We start from the raw sequence: 3,383 nt of genomic DNA on the forward strand, positions 1-3,383 counted from the left end.
CTTGATCAACATTATTTTCTCTAATGGAGAACGAGTATCTACAATAAACTACTTTAGCCTAACTTGATCAACATTATTTTCTCTAATGGAGAACGAGTATCTACAATAAACTACTTTAGCCTAACTACAGAGTAAAAACAATAGTTTAAACAAATAATTAAATTTACATCTTATATTGATTTTGGTTTTATAAAATCATTAATAACAATACATAAAAAATTTACTTAAAGATCACGGATTTAATGGGTCCAGTATAAGTTACCGCTTAACCCTACTCTCGATACGAGTGCTGTTTTTGAATCAATTGCAGTTTGTGAAATATCTATTATCTCTTAACCTCTAATTTTATAAGAAGTGTTGCTGAATAATATAAAGTTGTTTAATAGATAAATCATATGAGAAACTTTGATAATTATCTAAATCCTTTATTTTAGAAATGTAAAATAAACGTAACCTAAGGATTAAGCTAATGTCTGCATTTTTCTCTTTTCAGACCTCGTCTGGCCTTTGGGGGCTTTAACAGAAGGTATGTAACTTTTTTACTGCTGTTCTTCAGCAGCATTGTGGGAAATTTGATTTTGTTACTGAACACATCTCGATTGAACTTGTGTTGAAACACGCGTTGAGGTTTATATTTTTTTTTCCTCTCTCTCTCTCTTGTAACTAGTTCGTCTGTTTGATATGTACATTTAGCTGTAAAACCTTTTTTTTTTCTGGTTAAATTTGCGCCGCCACTAATTATTTTTAACTATACTAGTGCCCTCTAGCTGTTTTAAATGAAAGTATTTCCAAATGACGTGTAAAGATTTTATAAAAACAAGTTAACTGAAAATTGTTTTCCACATTCCTCTTAATTTGTCGCCCCCTCCGCCCGGTGGCTCAGCGATAAGTCTGAAGGCTTATAACTTTAAAAACCAGGTTTCGATAGTCGTGGTGGGCACAGCACAGATAGCCCATTGTGTAGCTTTGAACTTAGCAACAACAAACAAACAAACTTAATTTGTTCACTGCGCCTCGAAATTAGAGGTGCGTAGTACTTCATATCAATATTTTGTCTTCCATTTATGACGGCCCAATAAACCTTTCGTTCAATACCAGAACTCATCAGTTTGTTTGGAGGATAAGAGACAACATATTCTATGTAACACTATTTATAAACATAGTGTAATACCTTATAGATCTATACTAGTTGTTAAGATTATATATTTCTTATTTTAAATTATAAGCGAAATTACAAGAATCGTAACATTATTCTTGTCTAAAAACAGTATGTATAACAGTAATCTAGTATATAACAGCCTCTAGTTTATCTCCTCCCCCCCCCCCTCCCTAATGCGATTTGTAACCACCCACAACATATACACACCTTACAGAACAAATTGGTGCCACTGATTACATAAAAGTTTTCTAACAAATGTATAACTGACTTAAAAGTTCATTATTACACAGGTGGTATACACATATTTTTAAGATTGTTCAACCATTGTTAAAAATAAACACAAGTACTATATAACAATGTGTTACTGATATATGAATTGTTTTTGTTTAAATGTTCAACTATTGGTAAAAATAAACACAAGTACTATATAATAATGTGTTATTGATATATGAATTATACACGAGCTAGCAACTGAAGAAGGCTCATGGCGAAAATTTGTGCATTGTTTAAAGAAATAAATGAAATAGTTCTTATAATATATTTTGAAAGTTTAGATCGTGGAATATCATTAGAAAGACATTACTTAAATTCAAATAATCAATTAATATAACTTGACCATCCGACTTTCGAATAATAAAAGTTTAGATCAAACAAATAGATATGATATTAAAATGTGTAAATATTGTTTTAAATTTACCTTACTAAACAACGCACACCCTTATTCAAATTGTAAGAATGTTCACATAAGAGCTGTGGTATTTACACATGCCACTAACTTACCAAGTTGATTGACACAAGCAGTTAAGATTTATGAGGATATAGGCCTGCTTCATTTTTGGTTCTTTCGTCTTCCAGTAGGGTTTCCAGCTTATGGCTATGGAAGAGGAGGAACTTACGCTGGTTATCCAGGGTTCGGCTACCCTTTCGCAGGTATGAATTTAAATATGGAACAAATCTGTATTCCGTGCCCTCTGGATCACGTCACGATGCAGCTGTGAAGGTCAACAGCTTAGCCTAATCCTCTCCGCCGTTTTAGCTCCCCAGATTTTTCTGACTGTAACCTAGCTTACGCTCTTTGGGCAGGTCAACATTGTTCGAAATAATGACGTAAGCGTCTTCGGGTAACGTTCGGTTATGGTCGGCATGTCTTCGTTTTGTTTTTCTCAAATGATCGCCAAATTGGGGAGTCCATTAAGTCCATCCCAGTGATATTTTTGTTGAAAAAGTAAATCAGGAAAATTTCGTGTTTTTTTATTGTTGCAAGATTTTTTTTTATGCCCTTGACTTTTGTGCCAAAGTTTTCGCTTGTCAAACCCATTCATCCGAGGTTCTTATATTGTTACTCAAGCGAACAATGATGTTGTTAACCTACTTTATTAAATATTCACGCCGTACAAAAATTCCATAACGAACACATTATATTTTGCACATATACTAGTCTCAAAGTGTGATTAGTGAGATCGCAGGTCCATAGGACTGGTTAAGTTGCCTGAGCAAATGTTTCAGATGAAGTGCACGAAGAGATTAATGTTATAAGTAGTCCTAACTAGGCCTATTATATTAAGCCTAGTTCTCGGAGAGGTCATCGTAGACTAGGCCTAAACTATCAGTCTGTGTCTTATGTCCGAATTGAGGTGTGTAATTCTGTATTTCTTAAATTTTAAAACATTTATGTGGTCTAGGCCTACATTTCTTGACAGTATTTTACAATTACTTCAAATGATTATTTAAATAGAATACTTAACTTCGTATTTTTCCATTCTCCCGATTAATGAACGATGTGGTAAAGGAAAGTTAAGCTTTTCCGGGAACTTGATTATCCTGGACATTTTGAGAATTCTCACAAGTGAAGCGCCTCCAAGCCGATGAACAAAAAATTTAATATGTGAAATTTCGATTTTGTGAAATTAGGATTTTGATGGAATTGTTTTAATTGTGTAAATAAATGATTTCAAACATTACGCTGAATTTATTTCGTTACTATTACTTTCTCGTGCATCATGGCAGTAATAGCCTAATTCAGAATATCATGTTAATAACTAAAAAAGTGAACCTGTAAGATTAAAAAAGTAATATATTTTCAACTTTTCTCACCGCGTCCTGTAGAATCTTATTACAATTTATTGTAGTACGGGAATTTTTTTTCTATCTTAAGTAGTTAGAATGGAATTGTTATTACCAATTTTGTATTATCAGTATACTAGCCCCCCAGTAGCATAGCGGT

At 33.0% G+C, this 3,383-nt stretch overlaps 1 protein-coding gene across 1 annotated transcript in view; it reads left to right on the forward strand.

The window, feature by feature from the left end:
• The window catches only part of LOC106476759 (RNA-binding protein Musashi homolog Rbp6-like), a gene marked incomplete at its 5' end in the record, with an annotated part of 11,595 nt that extends 8,635 nt beyond the window's left edge, over window positions 1-2,960 (forward strand). Inside the window, 2 exons of the mRNA XM_022380530.1 lie at window positions 494-526; window positions 2,015-2,960. Of these exons, the coding sequence (XP_022236238.1) occupies window positions 494-526; window positions 2,015-2,157 (176 nt within the window). The remainder of the gene's footprint in view (window positions 1-493; window positions 527-2,014) is intronic.
• Window positions 2,961-3,383: the final 423 nt, after the last annotated feature.

This window comes from Limulus polyphemus, unplaced genomic scaffold (assembly GCF_000517525.1).
Source record: "Limulus polyphemus unplaced genomic scaffold, Limulus_polyphemus-2.1.2 Scaffold11482, whole genome shotgun sequence".
NCBI classification, from domain to species: Eukaryota; Metazoa; Arthropoda; class Merostomata; order Xiphosura; family Limulidae; genus Limulus; species Limulus polyphemus.